We start from the raw sequence: 26,506 nt of genomic DNA, 5'->3' as shown, positions 1-26,506 counted from the left end.
GGGGTGGGTGGGAGAGAAAGACCCCCCCCCCCTTCCCCTCCTAATACTCTCATCTTGAACTTCCTTTACTATAGCTCCCCTGAAAAATAAGAACTGATTTCACTTACACTGGAACCCAAATTCTTGGGGCAACAGAAACTATCTTCATATACTTGAATGTCACATTAAAAGGAATGCAACATGGGAGGTGAGGGAGTGCTATTTACCCAGGAAGCAAATGATAACAGGATCAGAAATGTTACATTCTTGTTGCTTCTGAAATCTGGCCTTTAGTCTTAATACGACACAATTAAAGGAAAAGAGATGAGGACAGGACCTTGCTGGGGCTTATCATTCCTGAAATCTGTTCATCTGTCCTTAATCATCACATTGTCCCTACCTTCACTAGTATTCATTTTGTTCCCATTGTGCTGATGTGAGAAAATTAACTAATAGCCAATAGCAAGTGATCTTTGGATGCGAGACACACGTGTTTCTTTCACACTAAAGAACAGTATACAGTACAAAATTAGGGCTCTATTCAGACAGAATAAGGCACAACAAGGTGGGAGGACTACTTTGCCTCCTTAGCAACAGAAAGTCTCATAAATGTAAAGTTCTGGCTTCTGTCAGGCAGCCTGGCTACAGGTGGAAGGGTGGCGGACGGAGGGTCTCTGTCAGTCCTTCTGGAAGTGCTTGGCCAGCGCATCCAGCAGCTCCTGCTTCCTCATCCCGCCCTTCAGTCCATACACCCTGCAGGCTTCCTTCAACACGGGCACAGTGAGCTTACCCAGCGTGCCCTTGCTGACGTGGGCCTTCAGTTCCTCTTCCGATAACTCCATCCTGGGCCTTTTGCTTCCAGCACCTTCATCACCTGGGGGAAAGGTCAGGAGGAGTGAATGGAAATGCTACCGGTGGCATCCCAACTACACGCATAGGCCCCTCATGATCTGGCCTGCAGGCAGACATTTTCCATAAGCCATGATGCCCGCTTAGAACACTGGGGAGATAGTGTCTTGATAGGCAGCTTCACTTAGGCATAAAATCAAAACTATCAACCTAGAGGGTGTTAAGAGTACTCTGAGTGCCATCAGTTACCCAAAACTGGTCTCACTCTAAATGAGCAAGTCATCATTCCCTCCCTCTCTCCTTCCAAAAGCATTTCCAGAGCACAAAGTAAGTACCAACGGACCTGCTCGGTGAAAAGAATGTGCAGGCTGAGCGAGATAAACAAGTATGTACAGCACGAGTGCACATTCCCACAGAACAGGAAGAGCTATATTCCCACGGCACTAGAGGCACTTCTGATGCTAAAAGGATAAAGCACCACGGCCACACCCACCCTAAAAAGCCCAAGAAAACTACATTTCACTCATAATTGGAGAATTGCAAATCAAAACGGAATAATTTCCCCTCTTATTTTTTGTGAAAATTAAAAAAAAAAAATAGTATATAAAGTCCAGGATTGGTGAGAGTGTAGGGAAACACACCCAACCCTTCTTGGACAGGATATAAACTACCCCTTTTCAGAGGTAAACTGACAAAAACTTGAAATGTTTACACCCTGAACCAGCAATTACAGTGCTAAGAATTTATCCTATAGATCTGCTCACACAAGTACACGATGGTGGTCCATGTTCACTGCAGCACATCCATCAATAAAGGGCTGGCTGGATAAACTAGCGCATCTATCCAATGAAGCACTATATAGCCTTATTTTTTGTTTTTTGTTTTTTATATATTTCCCCCACTGATTTTTAAAAAATATATATTTTATTAATTTTTTACAGAGAGGAAGGGAGAGGGATAGAGACTTAGAAACATCGATGAGAGAGAAACATCGATCAGCTGCCTCCTGCACACTCTCTATTGGGTATGTGCCTGCAACCAAGGTACATGCCCTTGACCGGAATCGAACCTGGGACCCTTGAGTCCTCAGGCCGACGCTCTATCCACTGAGCCAAACCAGTTAGGGCCCCCCACTGATTTTTTAAAATATATTTTTATTGATTTGGGAGAAGGTAGAAGAATAGAGAGATAGAAACCTCAATGATGAGAGAGAATCGCTGACCAGCTGCTTCCTGCATGTCCTCTACTGGGGATAGAGCCCACAACCCAAGCATGTTCCCTGACCAAGAATCAAACCGTAACCTACTGGTTCACAGGTCGATGCTCAACCATTGAGCCATGCTGGCTGGGCTCCCTCATTGATTTTTAGAGAGAGTAGAAAGGTAGGAGTGGGGGAAAAGAGAGAGAGAGAAATGTTGATGTGAAAGAGACATTAACTGGTTGCCTTCTGCAAGCACCCCGACTGGGGCTAGGGATCGAACCTGCAACCCAGGCTTGTGCCCTTGACTGGGAATTGAACCTGAAACCCTTTGGTGTGTGGGCTGACGCTCTAACCACTTAGAAACACCGGCCAGGGCTGTAGTCTTATATTTTTAAATGAGGTAGATAAGTAAGTATGGATAAAAATAACTGTTCAACATATACAGCTGAGTAACACAATAAACTAGAAACAATGTGAATATTATTCCACTTATGCTGAAATATGCCTTTGTATATATAAGTATGTAGGTTTGCATAGAAATTTCGGAAGGGTCATTATCCTCTGCGGTAGGACCATAACGACAACTTCTGGAAATAACCCACAGGATGTCCACACCCAGCTCTCACCTTGTTTTCTCTTGGGAACTTTCCCCTCAGGGTTGTAATCTGGTGGGTAGACAAGCTCCTTAAACTCATCCACAAGGGAACCCAGTCTTTCATCCATTGCTTCAACCTTCGGCACTAGAAAATCAAAACATAGGAAAGGTGGCCTGGCGAGTCACAAACCCTGGCTTCCTGTAAGCACGTAATGGGGCTGGGGGAGTCGGGGAAGGAAGGGTCCACAAGCGGGCAGCTGACCTGGCCATGAGAACATTCAACAAATTTTGTCTGACATTTACCAAGTACCTCTAACAACTGCATTCAATGAGCACTTACTATAGCCGGACAGCCTTCTAAGCTTTGTTTACCTCTGGAGTAGGTAAGTTTGTCTACCGATTTTACAGAGAGGAAAACAGAGGTTAAATGACGTGCCTGAGGTCACGCAGCTGGGGAGTGGTAGAGTTGAGAACTGGGCTGGATTCTGGGGATTCAAACAAGTCTACAAGTCTAGGCTCTCAGTAGGCCTACAGTTGAATCAGGGAAAGGAGGTGGTAAAAACAGAAGCCACACAGCTGGGCAATGCCATGAAGAGCCTGCACAGGCCACACTGGACCCCTGAGTGGGGGTGGGGGTCAAGAAAGGCTTTGGGGAAAGCTGATTGTTCTTCCTCAGGCAGATACACTATTCCAAGCAGCAAAAGGCACTGGGGTGAGAAACAGCAGGTAATATACAGCTTGAAGATAGGGTGTGAGGAGGGCAGGACCAGGAAGGAGGCTGGAAAAGCAGGCATAGTGAGGTGATAGAAACCTCAAAAGCCTGCCCAGGAACTAAAACTCATCACAAGAACAGTGGGGAACACTGAAGAGCTATGAGCAGGGGAGCGACAGGATCAGATCTGCATTTTAGAAAGATCACCTGACAGCTGTGTGGAGTATGAACTGAAGGCAGGTAAGACAGAAGGTTGAAGCAGTGTGTGTAAGGGTGGGGTGGGGCATGGGCTTGGACCATAAACATGAAAAGGGATAGAACTGACAAGACCCAGTGACGGAATGAGGTGTGGAGGCAGACAGCGGGAGTGGTTGGGGTGCCCGGAGCATTACCCAAGGCAAATACAGTGCCTACCTCACCGTTATGAGGATTGAATGAGTGAGCACATAGGATAGTACCTGGCACACAGTAAACACTCAATAAATGGTATAGAACTTTTTTTTTTTTTTTTTTTTAAACCATCATGTAGTCAAGGGATGGCCTAGTTCAGAGGCAGGTTTCAGAAGCCTGGCACTTTCCACTCTCACAGCACCATCTAAGCTAGTCTAGAAAATGAGACAGAGATGGGCTGGACAACGAGGTTAAGTCTCAAGAGGGTGCTAGGAAATCCATCCACATTACTGTCCAGAGCGAGATCGAATAGAAAGCCTCCCACAGGAACTCCTCCCTCAGTCGCGGCCTTCTTACATGTCAGATCTTCTGCTTGTTCGGGCTCCGTCAAGTCCAAAGCCAAGGCCTCCAGGTTCCTGAAGTGCTGCTGCAGCACTGGGTTCTCAAAGCTGTCACTTCTGTTAAGATAATCATAATGGAAACAAGTACATTTTAAAATAAAAATGTAAACATTTTAAAAATAATAAAATTGAATTAGCCCAACTCAGGGCAGGTCCCAGGTCAGCTGAGAAAACATACCCTCAGGTGAGGATTTTAAAAGGGACTTTCAACTCAGGAGGCAGTTCCAGAAGCAAGCCAGTGCTTGACCCACTACTCACCTGTATTTGAAGCGGAGCTTCTGAACAACAGCCTTCATCTTGTCCACCTGCTCTGGGTTTGCCAGGACTTGTTCAGGAAAGGGCACCTTCCGTTTGTCATCGGCATAGGGTAAGAAGACAAGATGGAAGCCTGAAGGAAAGAGAGAAGACTTCTGAGAGCTGACTTAACAAAAGGTTTCAGTGATTGAGTTGTCATTTGTCCCTCAGCTCCAAATTCACCCGTCTTTTTATTTTTTTAAAGAGAGAGAGAGAAATACATCAATTTGTTATCCTATCTATCAGCTGATTCCTGTATGTGCCCTGACCAGGGATTGAACCCATAACCTTGGTGCATCAAGAGGACGCTCTAATCAAGTGAGCTACCTGGCCAGGGCCACATTCACCCTTCTATGTCCTGTGATGCGGGGGCTGGGACCCTGCCAGCCCCATTTTTCCTTTACCAGCTACTTTCTGATATCATCTGCCTAACACACTCCCTCAAGAGGGCAACCCCAAGGCAGCAGTGCTCCTCCCCATATACTTCCTGTTCCTATCACTGCCAGGGCTCTTTACCTGGGCGCAGCAGCTGGTCCCACCTCCAACTTCTCTGATACACTAGAGCCAGCTGGACAGTGCCCGCTCCCTAAGGACTAAGTCCCAGCTCCACCAGTCCCTCCTCTGAGCCCCTCTTTATTTCCTCAGCCTCCACCACATGCTGAAAGGGAAGAGGTGAGGGCAATCAGGCTGATCTTGTTCCAGTCACTGGCTGGTTCTAGAAAGACTGAAAAATCTGGAGACTGGAACCAAGCTGCTGCCCTGGGAAGTGCCCCTGAGGGCAGTGCCAATAGCACTGGGCAAGAGGGAGGAGCAAGTCCCCTCGCTCTCCTCTGCCCTGTTATCTCCTTTTAGCACCTACTCTCGCAGAGCCTCACCCACAGCCAGCTGGAAAAGGAGAAACTGGGTTGCCCGGCCAGGGTTGCTCAGTGGTTATGCATCAACCCATAAACCAAGAGGTCACGGTTTGATTCCTGGTCAGGGCACATGCCAGGTTGTGGGCTCGATACCCAGTAGGGGCGTGCAGGAGACAGCCAGTCGATGTTCCTTTCTCATCATTGATGTTCCTTTTTCTTTCTTTTTTTTAATTTCAGAGAGGAAGGGAGAGAAAGATTGGAACATCAATGATGAGAGAGAATCATTGATCGGATGCCTCCTGCATGCCCCCCACGGGGGATTGAGCCCACAACCCGAGCATGTGCCCTGACCAGGAATCGAACCGTGACCTCCTGGTCCATAGGTCGATGCTCAACAACTGAGCCACTCTAGCCAGGCTCTCATCATTGATGTTTCTATCTCTCTCCCTTCCTCTCTTTCTAAAAATCAATAAAAAACTTCTTTTAAAAGGGGAAATTGGGTTTGGAGATTCTTAGCCTCAGAACAATAAAGGGTGAATTTGGAGCAGAGAGAGAAAAGCTTAATAACTGACATACAAAGCTATTTCTGAGCATTGTGATGATCAGGGTTAGAAATATAATACTTTATGAAGTTAGAATTTATTAGCATGGTTAAAGATGAAGACCACCATCTGTAGGCTACTCTGCACTAGGCACTTGTATGTTTATTAACTTATTTCAAATGTGAGACAACCTTGAGAGAAAGGTGTTCCAGAAGTCTCATCTCTGCAGATAAGGAGTAGAAGCAGAAATGTGACATTACTTGCCCAATCTGGCCAGCTAACAAGTGGCAGAGATGGGCCTACAACAAAAGCAAGTAAACTTGCAGATACACAGCATAAGATAAAGTCAAGTCTGACTTCAGAACTCATGGGCCTTGCACTAGACCTCACTGCCTTGGTGTTTAGAGGAGATAAACCAGACACTAAACCTTACAAGGGTGCCAAACAGTGGCTTCTGGTAAAGAACGGTGCCAGCAGTCAGACCCCATGGACTGGCGTCAGCAGCCTGCAAACAGTCTCTGTGCCGTCGGCCCTCAATGCCGGCTGCAGAGCTGCCTTGTTGACAGCACGTGCCGTGCACTGTACAACCACATGTGCTTTCTGTGCTACTCATCAGGCTCACCTGTGAAACCTTAAAAACACACACTTCCCAGGGCCCACTCCTGGCGACTCTGGTCCTGCGAATCCGTGAGGGATTCCAAAGCCTGACAAGGCTCAGAAGCCCGGAGAATCTCTCTGCCACATACCTGGGGGAGTCACTTGAATTTTCTGGTCATCCAGCTCCTCTTCCTGTGGCATCAAGGCCACAAAATAAGGGGGGATGTTCTGGCGGGGGGTGTACCTGCACACTGCCACGACTTCCTTCTCCAGGCACTTGGTGAGCAGAGCACTGAACAGGGTGGAGCTCCCTGCAAAACAAACATCCCTTTAGGGGTAATTTTTCTTCCACTTTCTTCAAAGGGTTTATGATCCTTTAATAGGTAAGGGGTAATGGATCCAGAGCTGAGGGGACAGGAATGAGAATGGATGCCTCAAATGTGAATTATTAATGTCAGTTCACTTTTACTTTCTTTAGGTTAATGACATAGCCCCAGTTATTAATGAAAATCAGTCAAATCAGGGGGTTCATTAGCTATAGCACAGAAGACTATAGGTCTGGACAGTAAAATAAACCCAATGCCTGAGTTAATACCATCTTTAATTGCCAACATTAGGGAAAAAGTTTGTTTTGTGGTGTGTTTTTTCAAATTATCTGATGCCTCAAAGAAGGAAGGAAGTTTTTAAAATGCCAATTCCATACCCCCTCCTGGACATTCATAATGCATATTGGCATAGTATAGGTCCTACAGAAGCTTCGTTTAGTTTAGTCCCACATTTCCAAAATTTATTTGCACATGAAACACTTTCAAAATACCTCAGTAAGCCCAGCTGATGTGGCTCAGTGGTTGAGCTTCGACCCAGGAACCAAGAGATCATCGGTTCAATTCCCGGTCAGGGCATATGCCCGGTTGCGGGCTTGATCCCCAGGAGGGGGCGTGCAGGAGGCAGCTAATCAATGATTCTCATCATTGATGTTTCTATCTCTCTCCCCCTCTCCCTTCCTCTCTGAAATCAATAAAAATATATTTAAATTGTATGTTTAATTACCCCAGGAATACACTCTATACAGTTTCCAATTAGCACCGCTTTAGGAAATGCGGCTCAGCAAGTTGTTTTCTGCGCTACTCATTCGTTTACCCTTGGTCTGTGCTACTTACCATTAACCAGGGACTCCTCGGGGTACACGAACAGGGAGGGCCTCAGGTAATGGTGCTTCTTCAGCATTAGCAAGGGCTTGAAACCGATGAGAACCAAACCTGGTTCATCAAACCGTTTTAGCTGTTCCGTCTCCTCTTTCTCTAGCACAATCTGACGACTCCCATAGATCTAAAGGTGGGAAACAAGGAGGGGCCACACAGACAGGCTGTTGGAGATTCGAAATCGTTGCCACATGACACTAGCAAGTCAAAACCAGCTTTCTTCTAAGGAGCAGGAGTATGGCTCATCAGGGGCATCATCCCCCTACCACAAGAAATGAACATTTACTGAGTGCCGGCAGGCCCTTTAGGTTTGCCACCCAACGTAACCTCTAACAATCCTTGGTGGGAGGTGTTAAAACGGTTTTACAGATAAGGGAACTGAGGCTCAATGGTTGGTAACCTGCTCCCGGTTATACAACTGAATTACGCTTCAACCCAGCTCTGTCTGGTCCCAAAGACCAGGCTCTTCAAGCATTGCTTCTCTCCCTCATTTTACATGTACTGAGCGCTCATCCCTGACACACAAAGGGTGTTCGAACCACACATATTTACTGAGAGGACCTAAGTCAGGTAGGTTGCTGGGTCTCAGGTAGTGTGGGAGACAGATACACACACACACTTTAATGTTTGTATTTTGATCCTAGATATGTGATTAGCTACGGAAGTTAATAACAGAGTCAAATTTGGGTTTTATGGAAAGACAGAGCCCTCGAGGTTTTCTTTAGGGACATTGGATCAAGAAACTCAGGCCTGGCCAGTGTGGCTCAGTTGATTGAGCATTGTATCATGCATAGAAAGGCTGTGGGTTCGATTCCTGGGCAGGGCACATACGGAAGGCAAATGATCAATGTTTGTTTCTCTCTCTCCTTCTCTCTCTCTAAGCATGTCCTCAGGTGAGGATTTAAAAGAAAGAAAGAAGGGCCCGACCAGTGTGGCTCAGTGGTTGGTTGTCGACCAAGGAACCAGGAGGTCCCGGGTTCGATTTTCGGTCAGGGCATATGCCAGGTTGTGGGCTCGATCCCCAGTTGGGGACATGCAGGAGGCAGCTGATCAATGATTCTCTCTCATCATTGATGTTTCTATCTCTCTCTCCCTCTCCCTTCCTCTCTGAAATCAATAAAAATATATTTTAAAGAATAATAATAAATAAGTAAAAGAAAGAAGGGGGGAAGGAAGGAACTCACTAGAAGAGCTTCCTATGAATAAAGCAACATGGAAAACTAATTACTTCCAAAATGGAAAAGGAAATTTCTTCTTCTCTCCTTCAGAAAGCAGAGCAAAACACTTTGGCTTAAAATTTGTGCTCCAAAAAACATCTCATCGCCTGAATCAAAATATCCAGTTTAGTTACTTGATTGATCTTTCCAGTCCTGAACTTATACAAAATTTCAGAGTATCTTCCACATTTTGCAAAATCAAAAAGGAAGGATGATTCGTTTATTTATTTATTTATTTATTAATATTTTATTGATTTTTTACAGAGAGGAAGAGAGAGGGATAGAGAGTTAGAAACATCGATGAGAGAGAAACATCGATCAGCTGCCTCTTGCACACCCCCTACTGGGGATGTGCCTGAAACCAAGGTACATGCCCTTGACCGGAATCGAACCTGGGACCCTTGAGTCCGCAGGCCGATGCTCTATCCACTGAGCCAAACCAGTTTCGGCAAGGATGATTCATTTAATTGTAATTTTTTATATCAAATCTTTCCACAGATTGAACAAAGGTGAAAAGATGAGGAAAGATAATGTTTTGCATTCTGTTTTTCTTTCAGATTTAAAAAGGCCTATGTGGCCTTAGCTGATTTGGCTCAGTAGATAGAGCGTTGGCCTGCAAACTGAAGGGTTCCAGGTTAGATTCCCGTCAAGGGCACATGCTGGGTTGCAGGCTTGATCCCCAGTAGGGGGCATGCAGGAGGCAGCCGATCAATGATTCTCTCTCATCATTGATGTTTCTATCTCTCTCTCCCTCTCCCTTCCTCTCTGAAATCAATAAAAATATATTTAAAAATAAATGAATAAGGCCTATGTGTATCATTTCAAAACACAGGAGAAATGGGGGGGAAATTTTCTCTCCCTAAAAAAATAAAAACATTTTTAAAAGCACTTGACACCTAACACCTTTTCCCTAACTCCCCATCTTCCTAGTAACTATAAGCATTTTCTGCTATTCTACCTGAACAAGGAATTAAACTGTAAGACACAGCCCATCCTGTGCTGAGTGATCAAGGGCTAGTTTTCTTGGAGAAAAAAAAAAAAAATAGTGTATTGAATTTTAGAGAGAAAGAAAGGGAAAGGGAAAGGGAAAGAGAGAGAGAAACATCAATGTGAGAGTGAAACATCGATCCACTGCCTCCTGCACACCCCCTTCCGAGGATCAAACCTGAGACCCAGGCATGTGCCCCTGACTGGGAATCCAGCAGACAACTCGTGGTGCATGGGCCAGCACCCAGCCAACTGAGCCACACCAGCCAGGGCCAGAGCTAAAGTTTTCACTGATGTCTCTTTCCAACACTGGCTCTAACTTTCTAGCTCTCATGGTATCTCTGATCTAGATGCCATGTTTCAAAGAGTAATGATTTTGTTTTAACAACTTGGCTAGAAAGATGAGCTCATGAAAGTTATCTGGTTAAGCTGATCACCATCTCCCCTCCGTTAGCTCTTCAATGAGACAAAATTCAGTAAGTAGGCAGGCCTACCTGAGATCTCTTGGTGTCACTTGGCAGAAGCAAACTGCCTGTATTTACATTAAATGTCCGCGTCTTGGTTTTCACTGGTTCATTTGTTTCCCGATAAAGCCTAATTGGAGGAGGTTTGAGAGCCTTCTGGACCATATTATAAATGCCAACAGTGAATGCTATATCTTTGTTGAGCTTAAACTTCAACCTGGAGGACAGAAAAATAAAAAAGCATAGACTAAAAGATTACTTTCCTATCTAAATTCCAAAGTGGCACCCAAGACTTAAATTGTTTTATTCTCTCTTATATTCTAAATGAGCTCTTAGAATATAAATATAACTGATTTTATTTTATTTATTTTTTATTTTATTGATATTTTTATTGATTTCAGAGAGGAAAGGAGAGGGAAAGAGAGATAGAAACATCAATGATGAGAGAGAATCATTGTTTGGCTGCCTCCTGCACATCCCCTACTGGGGGTCGAGCCCACAAACTGGGCATGTGCCCTTGACCGGAATCGAACCTGGGACCCTTCAGTCCACAGGCTGACGATCTGTCCACTGAGCCAAATCAGCTAGGGCTAAATATAACTCATTTTAATAATACAATGGAGTTTGCTGTAATGCTATCTCATGGTCTATGCCACAAAAATTAGTTTCAGAATATATTAATTATGTAAAATAATGATAAAGAATATACTGCCCAGTATATTAGTTTCAGAATATATTAATTATGTAAAATTAGTTTCAGAATATATTAACTATGTAAAATAATGATAAAGAATATATGTGGCTCAGTGGTTGAGCGTCGGCCCATGAGCCAAGAGGTCACAATTCGATTCCAGGTCAGGGCACATGCCTGGGTTGCTCCATCCCCAGTGGGAGGCGTACAGGAGGCAGCTGATTGATGATTCTCTCTCATCACTGATGTTTCTATCTTTCTCTCCCTATCCCTTCCTCTCTCTGAAATCAATTTTTTAAAAATAATTATTGAGCCAAAACCGGTTTGGCTCAGTGGATAGAGCGTCGGCCTGCGGACTGAAAGGTCCCAGGTTCGATTCTGGTCCAGGGCATGTACCTTGATTGTAGGCACATCCCCAGTGGGGGGTGTGCAGGAGGCAGTTGATGGATGTTTCTCTCTCATTGATGTTTCTAACTCTCTATCCTTCTCCCTTCCTCTCTGTAAAAAATCAATAAAATATATTTTTTAAAAAATAATTATTGAATAAGCTTATAAAAAAAAGAATGTACTGTAATAAAAATGATTACTTTTATTGAGCTCAGTAGTATTCCAATCCCTTTACTGCTATTCATTAATTGTCATAATAACCCTACAAGTACTGTGTTGATTATCTGTTGTTTCTGCTTATCTAGTACCCCTTCCCCCTTTTTTAACAATGAAACCCCAATTTTTCGTTGGGAACCACCCTTCCCCCACAGCAGATTTGGGGGAATGCTAATCAAAGTGCTATGTCCTCCCCTGGTCAAGTCGTGGATATATCTGACCCAGACTCAAGCCATCACTTCTACTCTCTTGAGAACCTGGGTCCTAAGCAGTGACCAGAGAAGGACATGAGGGAGGGTTGCTTTCTGACAGTAGCACCTAGAAGACACTGTCATCAGTTCTTGCCACTCTGGTTCCTATGCTACCCACCCTGTGCAGATTTTGCTTGATTATACTGAAATTAATCAGGAGTCAGTTTCTGTTGTTTGCCGCCCATAAACCCTATTATAGTCCTTTTACAGATGAAAGCACTGAGGCTCAGAGATGTTATCTAACTTGTTTAAGGGCAGACAACTAATAAAAACTGGTATTCAAACTCTGGTATGTCTGATTCAAAACTCATATACATATCTATTATGACATATTGCTCCAGAATATTCATACCAACATCTTAAGAAGCAACAGGACCTCTAGAAATGTATTCTATAATAATGACAATGTGCAAAATATTTACTACACGATATTGTAAAAAAGGCACAACACAAAAATAACCCATGTAATGCATTCTTTTCAAGCTCACGTGGAACCTTCTCTAGGACAGATCATATGCTTGGCCACAAAACAAGTCTAAATATATCCAAAAAGACTGAAATCATATAAAGTATGTTCTTTAACCAAAATGGAACTAAGTTAGAGATCCACAATAGAAAGAATTCTGGGAAAACCTCAAATATTTGGAAATTAAACAATACACTTCTAAATAATCCAGGAGGTCAAAGATAAAATCACAAGGAAATTTTAAAATTATTTTGAGTTAAATGAAAGTGAAAATACAGCCCTAGCTGGTTTGGCTCAGTGGATAGAGCATCGGCCTTCGGACTGAAGGGTCTCAGGTTCGATTCCACTCAAGGGCACATGCCTGAGTTGCAGGCTTGATTCCCAGGAGGGGGCGTGCAGGAGGTAGCCAAGCAATGATTCTCTCATCATTGATGTTTCTATCTCTCTCTCCCTCTCCCTAACTCTCTAAAATCAATAAAAATATACTTAAAAACAAACAAACAAATAAATAAATGTGAAAATACAACATATCAAAAGGTACAGGATACAGCTAAAAAGTGTTCGAGGGAAATTTATGGCTTTAGAGATCTTTATCAAAAAGAAGAAGAGAATCAGATGAATAACCCAATCTTTACTGTTGTGGAATGTTTAGGAGTATTGATTTTAAAGAGAGAACATGTTTAAACAAGTTACAACTAGTTCAAAGGTACATTGGTTCACACGGCGGAAAGAACACTGCTTTGGGACAGAGTCCTAACTAGAAATGTTGGCTCCTGGAGCAAGCAGCTATTATGCTTCCAGATCAATTGGGTAACGTATGGTGAGTCCTAGTAACAGATGGCATTACTAACAACACCAACCATTTGGTGGCTTCCTGTTTTAAATTATTCTGGCTGACTCAGTTAAAATCAGTTGTCTAAAGGCTGCTGGCAATACATGTAACCAATTAAAAAACTGCATTATCTTCAAAAGTAATTTTTTAAAATTGTTGTGTCCTCTGGATTTTAGTATCCTGGGAAAGAGCATTGGCCAATGTGGTCCACTCAGACCTCAGGCTTCAAGTGACCTTGGTTCTATTTCTAACCCAAAATATCAAATCCATTACTCCCTGTACCCAGTCTAAAATTTTCACATTTATGATTTAAGGTACCTTTCAACCTTGAAAATATCATAACTCTGAGTTAAGATAAAGTTATAGTCCAACCTATGAACCAGGAGATCATGGTTTGATTCCCAGTGTGGGGCGTGCAGGAGGCAGCCAATCCATGATTCTCTCTCATCATTGATGTTTCTATCTCTCTCCCCCCTCTCCCTTCCTCTCTGAAATCAATAAAAATATATTTTTTAAAAGTTACAGTATAACATCACAGTTTATAACATCATGGTTTATGTCATAACTTGTCAAGGAAAATATGGAAGCTCACAGTGCAAAACAAGTTGCTTGATATGTTTAACTTCATCTGAAATGTCTTAAGGTTAATAAGTGTTATTAATGGGTAGGTTTCAATCTATTTCAAAGGGTTGTCATTAAAGATTAAATAGCCCTAACCGGTTTGGCTCAGTGGATAGAGCGTCGGCCTGCAGACTCAAGGGTCCCAGGTTCGATTCTGGTCAAGGGCATGTACATTGGTTGCGGGCACATCCCCAGTGGGGGGTGTGCAGGAGGCAACTGATCGATGTTTCTCTCTCATCGATGTTTCTAACTCTCTATCCCTCTTCCTTCCTCACTGTAAAAAATCAATAAAATAAAATATATTTTTTAAAAAAAGATTAAATAAGTTAATTAATATATTCACAAAGAATTTTTAAGGCAATGCCTGGCACCCAATAAATATGCAATAAAGTAATTTTATTATTTGGTTATAGCAAGAACAAGTGTAATAATTTTCTAGGTCTTTGGCCTAACGCCGTGGTCAGCAAACTGCGGCTCACGAGCCACATGCGGCTCTTTGGCCCCTTGAGTGTGGCTCTTCCACAAAATACCACGGCCTGGGCGAGTCTATTTTGAAGAAGTGGCGTTAGAAGAAGTTTAAGTTTAAAAAATTTGGCTCTCAAAAGAAATTTCAATCATTGTACTGTTGATATTTGGCTCTGTTGACTAATGAGTTTGTCGACCACTGGCCTAAGGCATTAATAGTCCTCAAACATCTCCAATGTATTATTCATACCAAGTATCTTATAATGACTCTTCCACAAAACAGTAATAGCTAACATTTATCCTGTTCAATCATCACAGCGATCCTATAAGGAGCTTTCAGTTTTGCTCCCATTTTACTGAGGCTCAGAGAAGTTACATGCCTTGCCTCAGGCCACACAGCAAGGGGCCAGGACTAGAATACAAGCAATCTCCCTTTAATTTATGCACCCTCACCAAAATGTGTAGTACAAGCCTATCAAACTCAAAGGCTAACATGGGCCAAATAAAGGAGGCATGCAGCCCGCGGGCCACGAGTTTGACATGCTTGGTGTAGTAGGTTTTCAAATTGTGGTAACAACATGCCGTCACTTCAGAAAGGAGGAAGAGGTAACAGGGGCTTGAGGAAAGAGAAACAGTTCCTGGAGGAAAGGATAGCAATGACAACACTACGACTGCAGCAATGAGTGGGATCGTGGTTCCTTACAATGTCATATCCTCTAGTAGAATACCAGTAATCCCTTGAAAACTGCTCAGAAACCACCAATGGTCATATCCCCCTGTATTGAGGGAACTAGTCTAATATGAAAGCCTGATGCTCTTAAGAAATGCTAAGGAACCCTTAGGATTCCAATGCCAAAGTTCCCTAAAAGAAGAAAATCTGCCCTGGCCAGTTTTCTCAGTAGTTAGAGCATCGGCCTGGGCACCAAAGGGTTGCGGGTTCAGTTCCCGGTCTGGAGGCATGCAGGAAGCAACCAGTCAATGTGTTTCTCTCACATCAATGTTTCTCTCTCTCTCCCCCCTTCACTCTCTCTCTCTCCCCCTCCTTCCCTTCCTTCCACTCTCTCTAAAAATCAATGGAAAAGATATCCTTGGGTGAGGATTAACAAAACAAAAGAAAAGGTGGTAATCTAACTCTCTGGCTCTGTTGGTCTCGTTTATAAGAAATCAGAATAACACAATTTTAACAATGCTAACAACTAACATTTATTGAGCTTTTGCTCTATACCAGATACTATTGTTATTCCCAATTTATAGAGAAGAAAGCAGATGATAAACTAGTGAGGGCAACTGAGGATACTGCTAGGCCACAACTATTTACCCCAAGAAAGTGGGGGCTGTGTTATTTTTTGTTGTTAATTCTCACCTGATATTTTTTCCATTGACTTTTAGAGAGAGTGGAAGAGAGGAAGGGAGAGAGAGAGAAACATCCATGTGAGAGAGACATATCAATTGAACCTGCAACCCACGTATGTGCCTTCGACTGAGAATCGAACCTAAGACTTCACTGCAGGGGCTGACATCCTAACCACTGAGGCACGCCGGTCAGGGCAGGGGCTGTGTTATTTTGAAAAAATATACCAGCTCTTTCAAGGGAAGAAAAGCAAATAACGTATGCTGTCCTAAAATCAAGCACGTTTTTTAGAGCAGCGGTCGCCAACCTTTTGGACCTCACGGACCACCAGTGGTTGGCGACCACTGTTTCAGAGGAACACAGGGAGGCAGAGGCACAGCCCAGAGCAGTGATGGGCAACCTTTTGAGCTTGGTGTGTCAAACTTCGCCAAAAAACTGAGCATAACTCGGGTAGTGTGTCACTTTGAGGAAAAAACTAACTCCAAGACTCTAGTCGCAATTGTTTCATCCTCAGGAGCAGCAAATGTTTCATCCTCGGCATGCGGCCGTGTCTCATCAGAATGGTTACGCGTGTCAGTGCTGACACGCGTGTCATAGGTTCGCCATCACTGGCCCAGAGTTAAGTAGCCAGGGAGATCAAAGCTATGCACTACTTATGATAAGTGAGAGGACTTATGGGCAGTTGGCGCAGGCTCAGTGCCCACCTGCTGAGTGGGCGCTTCCTGGTCTCCTTGGCTCGGACCTTCCTCAACAGGTCTTCTAGCTTGCTCGACTCCTTGAAGTGAACCCCTAGGTCCTCATCCTCTGCGGTGCTGATGATATCTCTGTAGAACAAGGATATGTCAAAGCCTCCATGTTTCCTCAGATGCATCAGGTCAAGAAAGATACCTGGGGCAAGGATAGACAAAAGTGAGGGGAAACAAGTTTCAGCAAGAAATTTCTTCCGTTAAGTTCAAATATGCTTTTTAAAGATCCCAAAGAGCCTGGCTAGTGTGGCTCAATGGTTGAGTGTTGACCTTTGAACCAGGAGGCCACGGTTTGATTCCTGGTCAGGTTTGAGGGCTCAATTCCTGGTAGGGGGGACTGAGGGAGGCAGCCAATCAATGATTCTCTCTCATCATTGTTCCTATCTCTCCCTCTCCCTTCCTGTCTCTGAAATCAATAAAAAATTGAAAATCCTATCTAATAAAGAGGAAATATGCCAATTGACCGTCACACCCTCACAAAGATGGCAGCGCCCACAGCCACAAGATGGTGGTGCCCAGTCCCCTCAGCCCCCCGGCTGCCCAGAGCCGGCCCAAGGCGCAGGCAAGCCTTGGACGGCAGCTGCCTAGCCGCCCAGGGCCACCTGAGGAGGCTCAGGTAACCAGAGCCAGCCGAGGCTTGCGCTGCTGGCAGTGGCAGCAGCAGAGACGTGATGGGGGCATTGCCTTCCCCTGATCCCGGGTCACCTCCTGCCCCTGAAGGCTCCCGGACTGTGAGAGGAGGCAGGCCAGGCTGAGGGATCCCCCCTCCAGTGCATGAATTTTCATGCACTGGGCCTCTAGTAATAAATAAATAAAGATCCCAAAGAACTAGGCTGATTATAAACATTTCGGGAATTAGAGAAAGTGGCTAAGGGAGCCAGCTGTATAATGACTTCAGACAACATATTCAAATAACTAGTATTCACAGTAGCATTAAAATCAAGAAAATCTTGCTCTAGTGGAGTCCTTTAGACTGCTAATGGCCTGCCCATTTTCCCTGGGAATGTTACACAAGTGTCTCCTCTAGCTGCATGTTATTCTTTCATTTTACTCTGAAAGGTGAAAAGCAAATGTTTGACATCAGCTATAAAGAAGCAATAAAATTAAGTGCCAATTTAAAAGAACGGGGAAATGCCGACCTGTGTCACGGAGATCCCCAGCTTTGGTCCTGGCCCGGCTGGCTTTGGCACTGTCATTGCCATGGGGGTCATCTTCATTGGTGAACAGCATGATCCTCTTATGGCTCATCTTGAACTGGACATCGCTAAAGAGGTTGGCACAGACCCACAGCACTTCACTTAGTGAGTAGTCACATCCACAGCCAATCAGGTCTTGGAAATGTTTCTTTCCCTGCTGCCCCTTAAACTGCGCAAGCTCTAACACTCGTTTAGCACCTGATCAGAGACAGGGAGTCAAATGGGCAGAAAAGTCAGTGTCAGCGGACACCTGTACCAGGCCAATGGGAGGGCCAGAGGTCCATTCGTCACCGAGCTGTTTAACCCAGTCAGCAAAAGTCCACACCCTAATAAGAGCCCTAGTGCAGGAAAGCATACTCTTAATCAAGGTGTCATCTGCTTCCTTCTCCACATCTCTTTGTTCAGGGAAAACATGTAAGGGAAAAGGTAATCTTAGAATACACTGACCTGGATTATCCAGCTCCTGTAAGACGTAAATATTTTTGAAATTCACTGAGTTTTTGTCCTTCTTGGTACCATAGAACACCACTGCCAAGAGATCTCGATCACTGCTTATGATTTTACTGGTGTACACACTCTGGATACACTGAAAAAATAAAAACAAAAATTCAATTAATGTTTAACTACTTACCACTAAACTTAAACTCCATAAGTGCCTGGCACATAGTAGGTGCTTAATCTATATTTGCTGAATGTATACATGGCATTAGAATAAGGTATGACCTCTACCTTCAGGAAATTCATGAATCAGTGAGAGTGATGAGCAGATATATTACACTATAACAAAAAGCAGAGTGCAATAAGTATATAATAGAAGTATAAGCAGTCCTTACCATAAGAAGTCAGAAATTTAAAACATGTATATACTCAGGGAGGAAACTGCCTTATGGGAAAAGCCCAGTAATGGAGTCAGAAAACCTGGATATTAGTCTCACTGATGTCACACACTAACTGGCTGGGTTTTGGTCAGGCCACTTGATCTTTCCTTAAGTAGCTTGATACTAAGAAACAGAATTTACATTTATAAAATAATTACGTGTATAAAAGGGTTAAGCTAGCAATAAGTATATGTGACCTGAAAAAAAGTCATAACTACTAACAGCATTTTCTAAAATACAATTTGCTTAATTACACAATTAAAAACATCAGTATAGCCCTAGCTGGTTTGGCTCAGTGGATAGAGCATCCGCCTGCGGACTGAAGGGTATCGGGTTTGATTCTGATCAAGGGCACGTGCCTGGGTTGCAGGCTCGATCCCCAGTAGGGGATGTGCAGGAGGCAGCTGATCAATGATTCTCTCTCATCATTGATGTTTTTATCTCTCTATCCCTCTCCCTTCCTCTCTAAAATCAATAAAAGTATATTTAAAAATAAAATAAATAAATAAAATAAAAAACATCAGTATACCAGGAGAGGTCTAGCTACCTATTGAAACTAATGTCAGCATCTGGTAAATTAGTGTCTCTGAAGAGTTGGTCTGTCCCAGCAGCCTATTTAATTCTGGGGACACTGACAAAATTAAGTTTCTGAATCTGTAAAGCTGAGGAATAAACCAGGATGGTGACCCCTCCATGTCCTGCCTGAGCTTCTAAGCAGCCTTCCTCCATAGCAATTCTCTCGTTAAATGCAGAACTTATAGTATGTTACTCATTGACAATAATCTGCATGGCAAGTAGTCATTTCTACAAACACTTCCTTCTATTTTTTGAGCAGTCTATAAATACTTACAAAAATTTGGTGAGGCCTTCTTATAGAGTCTAAGAAATAAAAACACACACAAAAGAAAACTAACATTGAATTACAGAAAACTTTTTTTCATTGCTTCTTATCAAACACATTATGCTCATCTGTGAATGTCTCACTTATTCGCTACATACTACTACATTTTCTTCTGGGTTCTTTAGGCATCAAGGGTTCCTCGAACCCTTTGAAAGTACATGTAGAATTGTTAGTGTGTCTTTCTGGGGAGAGGGTACATAGTTTCCATCACATTGTAAAGAGAGGGCCGTGATCCCAAAAAGGTTAAAGCAGTGCTCCTCCAAGAGCGACTCCAAACCAGCAGCATCAGCATCACCTGGGAACTTGCTGGAAATGCCAATTCTTAGTCCCGGCTCTAGACCTACAGACTCTGGGGGAAAGCCCCGCAGTCCGTGTTAACAAGCCCCTGCAGGTGACTGGTGCAGGCTAAAGTTTGAAAAGCACTGCTTTAAAGTTAAGGATTGATTTTCATTAATTCTGTTTTTAGAGGCCAAGATATTCTGATCTGCCAACTGCAAGAACTGTCTGCTTGTTTGGTGCCAAACTCTAAAAATATGAAACCTGAGATATACAGTAAATGTTTAGAAATTCTTTTCTATGAATAGTGAGTGACCTTTTTCATTAAGGTGTAATTCATATAACAAAGTTAATCATTTTAAAGTGAGCAATTCAGTAGTATTTAATAAATTCACAATGTTGTGTAACCACCACCTCTATCTCGTTCCAAAATATTTTCACCACCTCCACAGCAAACGCCATACCCATTACACCATCGCTCCCCATTCCTCCCTCCCCCTGCCCCTAGGGAACGACCAACCTGCATCCTCTATGGATTATCTATTCTCCATTTCATTTGTCTGGCTTCTTTCACTTAATATGTTTTCCATGTTCATTCACCTTGTGGCATGTATCAGTTTTTTCATTTCTTTTTATGTCTGAGTAATATTACAATGTAGGTATAAATATTTTGTTTATCCACTTCAAAATGTTTTGGAATGAGACAGAAGTGGTGGTTACACAACACTGTGAATGACTAAATACCTTTGAACTGTACACTTTAGAAAGGTTAATTCTGTTATGTGAATTACACCTCATTTTAAAAAACTAAACTAGCCCTGGCCAGGTGCTCAGTTGGTTGGAACGTCGTCCTATACACCAAAAAGGTTGCTGTTTCCGTTCCTAGTCAGGGCACATGGGCAGGAGGCAGCCATCAAAGGTTCACTCTCACATCTATGTTCCTCTCTCTCTCTCTCTCTTTCTCCCTTCCTCTCTCTCTAAAAATCAATACAAATATTTTTTTTAAGTTAAAAAAAATTATTTTTAAAAACAAACTAAGCCCTAACTGGTTTGGCTCAGTGGATAGAGCGTCAGACTGTGGACTGAAGGGTTCCAGGTTCGATTCCAGGTCAAGGGCATGTACCTTGGTTGCGGGCACATCCCCAGTGGCGGGTGTGCAGGAGGCAGCTGATTGATGTTTCTAACTCTCTATCCCTCTCCCTTCCTCTCTGTAAAAAACCCAATAAAAATATTTAAAAAAAAAAACACAAAACAAACTAATTCTCACAACTTGATATGGAAGATACTATTATTCTCTCCATTTCACAGATGAGAAAACAGATACCAAGAGGTTGGGCAACTCTTCAAACATTAAACATCAGACAGTTTATTAAGTGACAGAATCAGAATCTGAGTACGTGATTCTGTTGGGTATACACCTGGGAGAATTGCTGGGTCAGACTGTAATTCTATACAGAATTCTGAGGAACTGCCAAACTGTTTTCCACAGCAGCTGATCCATTTTCCATTCCCACTATCAATGTATGAGGCTTCCAGTTTCTCCACATTCTTCTTATTTTCCTCCTTTTTTTTTGTAATTATAGCCATCCTAGTGGGTGAGATATCTCATTGTGCTTTTGATCTGCATTTCTCTAATGACTAAAGATGTTCAGAATCTTCTCCTGTATTTGTTGGCTATTTGCATATCTTTAGACACATGTATATTCAAGTCCTATGCCCATTTTTTAATTGTTTTTTTTTTGTCTTTTTGTTGTAATAATCTTTTTCAACCACAGGTAACACCCAACTTCCAAATATCACTTACAAGAGGACTCATTTCCATGCAATAATTACTGGAACGGAGCAGCCCACTTCTACTACCAGGGCTAATGCCGAAGGTGGGAGCAATGTATTCCTAGGTCCGGAGTTCAAATCCAGAATAAAATGGGCCTGTTCTCCAACACTGCACACTTTTACACATAGCCATCATAGGAGGCTAACCACCATTTATCATTCACAAACAAAATTTTCACACAGAGCCCATATTTTTAAAAGTAGTGTTAATACTTTGGGGTTTTGTTTGTTTTAAATAAAAAGTTGAAGTCTTACCTGGATGCTCATGTCAAAAGGAGTCATTTCATCTTCACCTTCTGATTTAAACATGGCCCTAGAAGCATCAACCAAAAAAATCAAACTATCTCTTCCTGAATATGTATATTCTCCTACAGGGGGGAAAAAAAAAAAAAGGAAGGAAATGCTTGCCCTTATGTTCATATTTTATCATGTTTATTATTTATATAAAACAAATAGAGAAAAGCCCATTAAGCAGAAGTATAGCCTGATGAAATTATTATAAGACTAGAGGCCCAGTGCACAAATTTGTGCACAAGTTTGTGCACTGGTGGGGTCTGGCTGGCCCACCTTGATCGGGGCAATCAGGCCAAGCAAGCCAGGGGAGAGGGGTGGCAGGCGGTTGGTGGGCCAGCCCTGCCCCCAATTGGGGTGCAGGGGAGAGGGGTGGGATTGGGGGTGGAGCCAGCCAGGGGAAGGGGCCACAGGAGGTTGGCTGGCCAGCCCCGCCCCCTGGTTAAACTCCCAGTTGAATTCCCCATGGAGGGGACAATTTGCATATTAGCCTTTTATTATATGTGATGAATACCCTTAAAACCACTACCCACAGTGAATCTTGCCAGTCACCCAGAAGCCCTCTCCATGTGCCCTCCCAATTACAATGCTGAGCCTCCTCCTGATAGCACTGTAATTTAACCTAGTTATGAATAACTGGAAAGGAGCAAAGGGCAGGCCAAATATTATGGGCATGTGATTTGTGCAGCTTTGCCAGGAAGCTGCAGTTTAGATGCATGACCAATAAAGTCTGGATGATATAGGTCAGGTGCTTGTCTGTCAGCCACACCTGGGAACAGGTCATTGGCCAGAGTACCAGTAGGTGTGACCACTGCAAGCTCAGGAAGTTTTAAGATATTTAATCTCCTAAACCAGTGGTCAGCAAACTCATTAGTCAACAGAGCCAAATATCAACAGTACAACGATTGAAGTTTCTTTTGAGAGCCAAATTTTTTAAACTTAAACTTCTTCTAACGCCACTTCTTCAAAATAGACTTGCCCAGGCCGTGGTATTTTGTGGAAGAGCCACACTCAAGGGGCCAAAGAGCCGCATGTGGCTCGCAAGCCGCAGTTTGCAGACCACGGTCCTAAACAAAGGAGTTTGCTCTTTTGTGCTCTTGCTTACCGAAGTTGACTGTCTTGCAGCGTTCTCACACTCCTACATTCGCCCAAAGGGCCACAGCCACGTGGACCCCACATACAATGGATTAATAGACTGCAACTAGCCTAATGCTAAACTGGATCCAGCTTCATACTAGAACAGACATTTTGGACATACATTATTTTCTTAAAATAAACTTTTAAGAGGTAGAATTCCCTGGGTCAAGGTAGAATTTTGTTTAAGGCTCTTGACACATATGATCATATTGTTTTAATAAAAGATAGGTAATTAAATTTATTGTATTAAGCAGACTTTGCTTTTAGTTCTACTGAATCCCCAGCTATACATTTTCCAAGACTGGAATCCAATGGAAATGGGACTTTATAAGCCCAAGGATGTAATTCCACAAAAATAAAGCTTTCTACCATATCTCATCCTCCCACAGGGGCCTCTGGAAATTCTTCTATCAGTGGTACCCCAAGAACCCCACTCCCACTAGCAATGGAGAAAGACCATCCACACATTTATCCGATAACACTCCCAAGAGTAACCCTATCCTGACTTCACCTCCTTATTTTTCTTCTTTTTTAAAAAATATTTTTTTATTGATTTCAGAGAGAAAGGGAGAGGGACAGACAGAAACATCAATGATGCGAGAGAATCATTGATTGGCTGCTTCTCGTATGCCCCCCACTGGGGACTGAGCTCACAACCCGGGCGTGTACCCTTGACCAGAATCGAACCCAGGACCGTTCAGTCTGCAGGCCAACGCTCTATCCACTGAGCCAAACCGGCTAGCGCCCTCCTGATTTTTCTTCGCAGTTTTCTCATCCAAGCGAACACTCCTAAACACTAGTGGGTTTTTTTAATGTTTTTGAAGCCTCGTAAGCTCTAGATAACCCCCTCCATCTTTTGCCTCACAATATATTTGTTGAAGAACCAGAATGCTGTGTCATGTGCAGTTGTCCACCTTCTGGATTTGCTGACTGCATTCTTTTGGTGTAGATTACAGAGCCCTCTGTATTTCCTACCACGGACCCAGAGAGACTTCATACATGCACATTTTCTTTACTTTGGCAGAATTATATCAAGGGTGATGTGTTCTTCATATGTCTGATGGTCTCCTTTTTTAACACTGCTGCTTAATACAATAAATTTCATTACCTATCTTTTATTAAAACAATATGACCATGTGTCAAGAGCCTTAAACAAAATTCTACCTTGACCCAGGAAATTCTACCTCTTAAAAATCTATCTTAAGAAAATAATATATGAAAAAACCCTTATGCAAAATTTCCCCCAATGTTATTTATTCAAGTAAACAGTTGAAAATAATAAAACGATCCAGCCCTGGCCAGTGTTCTCAGCGGTTAGAGCGTCAGCCCACACACTAGAAGGATTGCAGGTTCAATTCCTGGTCAAAGGCATGTGCCTGGGTTGCAGGTTCAATCCCTAGTCCCAGTCAGGGCACATGCGGGAGGCAACCGATAGATGTGTCTCTCTCACATTTATGTTTGTTTCTCTCTCTCTCTCCCTCCCTCCCTTCTGCTCTCTCTAAAAATCAATGGAAAAAAATATCCTCAGGTGAGGATTAACAAAAAAAATTGTTTTTAAATTATTGTATATGCACTATGATTACAGCTATATAAAAACTCAGATACAGCCCTAGCCGGTTTGGGTCAGTGGATAGAGCATTGGCCTGCGGACTGAAGGGTCCCGGGTTCGATTCTGGTCAAGGGCATGTACCTTGGTTGCGGGCACATCTCCAGTGGGAGGTGTGCAGGAGGCAGCTGATCGATGTTTCTCTCTCATCAATGTTTCTAACTCTCTATCCCTTTCAATTCCTCTCTGTAAAAAATCAATAAAATATAATTTAAAACAACAACAAAAAACTCAGAAACAAAGAAAAACATATATATGTAGTTAGGGAATATGCAGAATGAAGGTATATGAAAGAAATATGCAAAATACCAAAATGCTAGTAGTAGTTGTGTTAGGGTGATAGATTATATAGATTATAATAAACATTCTCTGTTTTCAATATTTCCTGTTTCTCAATTCTAATAAAAACATTTTAAAGTTTTCAGACAAATTAAACAGTATACAGATACATGTATCCCTTATATCTCTTTCTTTGTCCTGTGTGCCAGTGTGTTGGCTGAACATATACCCCCAAACCTGGAGGTTATGGTTAGGGACTGACAGTTGTAACTGTGTTGCTAATGTTTACTAGCACTCTGGTTGCTGCGATTATTGTAGGAAGGCATTTTTGTACTGAGGTACTAGAATGAGTAAGACTATTTTGATGGGCCCTGGACGGGTGGCTCAGTTGGTTGGAGCATCCTCCTGTACACTGAAAGGCTTCAGGTTTGATTTCTGGTCAGGGCACATACCTAAGGTTGTGGGTTCGATCCCTGATTGGGGTGCATGTGGGAGGCAAATTGATCGATGTTTCTCTCTCTCTCTCCCTCTTCTTCTCTAAAATCAACAAAGACATGACCTAACGTGAGGATTAAAAAACAACAACAACAGAAAACTACTTTCCTGGAACAGGAAGAGGCTTACCTGAATCATCTAAGGTAACAAAAGATACCACTGTTCAGAGCCATTTATTGGAGCTCCACAGATGTCAATCTACCAGTCAATGCCCAGCAAAAGTTTAAGCTAGAAATGTCCCATAGTCTAGAGCAGGACATGGATGAAAGAGCCTAGGGTAGCTCTGCAAAGTGCAAAGGGAGAAAGGCATCTGAGGTCCTCAGGAGAGAAAGGGAGGCCATCAGACAGCACAGGACACCCAGCAGAGACAGGAGGGAGTCTTCCACATACACAACGGTGCATGTAAACATTGTCAAGTCACCTACCGCCTGCGTCAAGGCCCTCCTCCTGTTCTTCTTCTTCATCGCCCTCGTTTTTGTAAAAAGACTCCCACGCTGACATGTTGGTAACTGGTCACTAGATGAAAGAAAGTTAAGTTCAGTATCGAGCAAATTTAAACCTAAAAGTATCTATTCCTTTGAGATCTGTTCTAAGGGCTAGTGGTTACTCGTGAGGAATGTGGATGCTGGCTCCTGCCGCCTGGAGAACTCTCGGTAACTGAGACTCAGAGGTGAGTGGGCATCACTCCAGCAGCCTCGCCTTAGTTATCCCTTAAGGTGGTGGCTCAGGGTGGCCACTCTGATCGATGTGCAAGTTCCGTTCCACCACGGGCACCATCAGGACTTGAGGGATTCACGCTCCAGGATACTTGGTCCTCCAGTGGACCCATCTGTCCTCATCCCGCCCCCAAGTCTCCCTCAACTCCTCAGCCGGCCATGCCCAGTGGAGTCTCCAGTGCAGGCGGGCCTCCAAGGCCGCGTGCCACCTCCCGCAGGAGGCAGGAACCAGAGGCTGTCTCTACACTCAGGCCGCACACTCCTGGCCGACGCAGCCCTGCAGCCAGGGGAGGGGGACGCGCAAGTCTGAGGGGGCGAAGCAGAACCCGGCCAACCCTGACCCGCCAGCAACACGCACAACAAGGACGGTTCCCGCCTACCCCGAGCGCAAGGAGGAGGTCTACTTGGGCTGAAGGTGGAGCGCCGGTACCCGCGAGCTACAGGTCTCTCTTCCAATCAACGCCCTACGTCATCACGCACAGCGCGTACTCTTCCTGTCAAAGGACACGCCCACTCCCGCAAGCGGCTTTTCCTACAAATCGTTAAGGAACACCACGCCGTCCGCGAAAGCCCCGCCCCCTCCAGCGA

At 43.6% G+C, this 26,506-nt stretch overlaps 1 protein-coding gene across 4 annotated transcripts; it reads right to left on the bottom strand.

Annotated features, from left to right (window-relative positions):
* Nucleotides 1-496: 496 nt before the first annotated feature.
* Nucleotides 497-26,372, bottom strand: XRCC6 (X-ray repair cross complementing 6). 4 transcript variants are annotated; one of them, XM_008144567.3, is made up of 13 exons: nucleotides 26,299-26,372; nucleotides 25,628-25,718; nucleotides 21,650-21,762; nucleotides 17,954-18,092; nucleotides 17,450-17,704; nucleotides 16,269-16,452; nucleotides 10,315-10,501; nucleotides 7,575-7,743; nucleotides 6,564-6,725; nucleotides 4,386-4,515; nucleotides 4,084-4,184; nucleotides 2,656-2,769; nucleotides 497-853 (listed from the first exon to the last, which is right to left on the bottom strand). In XM_008144567.3, the coding sequence occupies exons 2-13, from the start codon at nucleotides 25,701-25,703 to the stop codon at nucleotides 657-659; spliced, it is 1,827 nt and encodes a 608-aa protein (XP_008142789.2). In that variant the 5' UTR covers nucleotides 25,704-25,718; nucleotides 26,299-26,372; the 3' UTR covers nucleotides 497-656. The 4 variants fall into 4 exon arrangements, with proteins under 4 accessions (XP_008142789.2, XP_054575549.1, XP_054575551.1 ...); XM_054719574.1 differs by having other exon boundaries at nucleotides 26,277-26,302; XM_054719576.1 differs by lacking the exon at nucleotides 26,299-26,372 and having other exon boundaries at nucleotides 21,650-21,707; nucleotides 25,628-25,646.
* Nucleotides 26,373-26,506: the final 134 nt, after the last annotated feature.

Source organism: Eptesicus fuscus, chromosome 7 (genome assembly GCF_027574615.1).
Source record: "Eptesicus fuscus isolate TK198812 chromosome 7, DD_ASM_mEF_20220401, whole genome shotgun sequence".
NCBI lineage: Eukaryota > Metazoa > Chordata > Mammalia > Chiroptera > Vespertilionidae > Eptesicus > Eptesicus fuscus.
Note: the sequence above shows the minus strand (reverse complement) of the source record. Positions and strands in the feature narration are given on the sequence as shown.